At 41.4% G+C, this 1,383-nt stretch overlaps 1 protein-coding gene across 1 annotated transcript in view; it reads left to right on the top strand.

The window, feature by feature from the left end:
* The first annotated feature begins 597 nt into the window (after positions 1-597).
* Positions 598-1,383, top strand: part of DNAlig1 (DNA ligase 1) — a 16,148-nt gene continuing 15,362 nt past the window's right edge. Inside the window, exons 1-2 of the mRNA XM_069330093.1 lie at positions 598-759; positions 1,007-1,208. Coding sequence (XP_069186194.1) covers positions 695-759; positions 1,007-1,208 — 267 coding nt within the window. The 5' untranslated portion in view covers positions 598-694. The remainder of the gene's footprint in view (positions 760-1,006; positions 1,209-1,383) is intronic.

A 1,383-nucleotide genomic window follows, 5' to 3' on the forward strand; every position in this document is an offset into this window, starting at 1 on the left:
GAATGGCTGGGTTGCCAGCATAGGTGGTCCTTGGCTTCCCTTTTTCCCTCCGGGGAGGAGGGGGTGGGGTGGGCTCTGTGGACGACCGACACGGCGGTGATGTGGGACGCTTGCTTGTTTCCTTGGGATTTGAGGGAGTTCTGCCTCTCTGTTCGGTTTTCAGTTGCAATTATCTTACCATGTGGGGTCTGTTTTGTTATGCTTACCCTTCTGGATAGCTAGCCCTAGTTGATGGCTGATAAGGAAAACCCCTCAACCAATGGGGGGGGTTCCAGGGCCATTGCTTTCTGTGCCTCTCTGAGCAGGCCAGGTTCTGGCTCGTGGTCCCCAGTAGGCTGAACCCCTATGACTAATGCCCTGTTCTAATGAATTGCATATTAGCCTGATAGCTCCAAGGAGCCTCCGGGGCTTACCCAGAAAATGGCATTTCATTACATTCAATGCTGGTTTTTTTTTTTTACTGATTTTTGTCCTGATTTGATTTGAAAAAACTACACTTGATCTGCAGTGTTTTGAAATTTCATAAAATAATACATAAATGGTACATACTGAGATATTTCAGATAATGTATTATAAAATGATTGGAATGCTCATCTCTAATATTTGTCATTGTTAACAGGCTTTAGCTCAGGCGTGCTTCCTGACCCCACCAGGACAAACGTATCCCCCAGAAGTTATTGATGCTGGCAAGAAGATGGCGCCTGACAAGTTGAAAGCGAAGCTTGACAACTATGGCTTGATTTTAAAAACAACGTATTGGTGAGAACTTGGTGTATTCTGTTGGATGTAAATTTTTACAGAGTACAGTAGTTGAATTTATCATTTTACTTGAGCTGTCTGTCCTCCAAATGCTTTTCATCTAGTTTTCAAATGTGACACTTTTAGTGCCATTTTAGTGACAATTTCGTGCCATGCTCTAATGTATTTATTCTTTTTTAAATCATTAAAGCCAATTATATTCCCAAGTACTGTATTTAATTACTTTGTTACATTGTAAATTTTGCAGCGAGTTTCCTTCTTACGACAAAATTATCCCAGTGCTTCTAAATGAAGGCCTAGAGGAGCTCCCTAACCACTGTCAGTTGACACCAGGCATCCCATTGAAGCCTATGCTGGCTCACCCTACATCAGGGGTGTCAGAAGTTCTGAAACGCTTTGATAATGCCAAGTTCACGTGTGAATTCAAGTACGATGGAGAAAGAGCACAGGTAAGTTCTTACATATTAGCACCCCTACCAGTGATTAAAATGAACATTTTGATAACTATTGGGACCTCTTGTTCTGGAAATAAAAAACATCTCCATGTATTTGTCTTAAGATTCCAGTGTACATTTTGATGCATTTGTGATTGATACAAATGCATATTTTGTATTAGCACTGGAA

Source organism: Procambarus clarkii, chromosome 23, assembly GCF_040958095.1.
Source record: "Procambarus clarkii isolate CNS0578487 chromosome 23, FALCON_Pclarkii_2.0, whole genome shotgun sequence".
In the NCBI taxonomy this organism is placed as follows: Eukaryota; Metazoa; Arthropoda; class Malacostraca; order Decapoda; family Cambaridae; genus Procambarus; species Procambarus clarkii.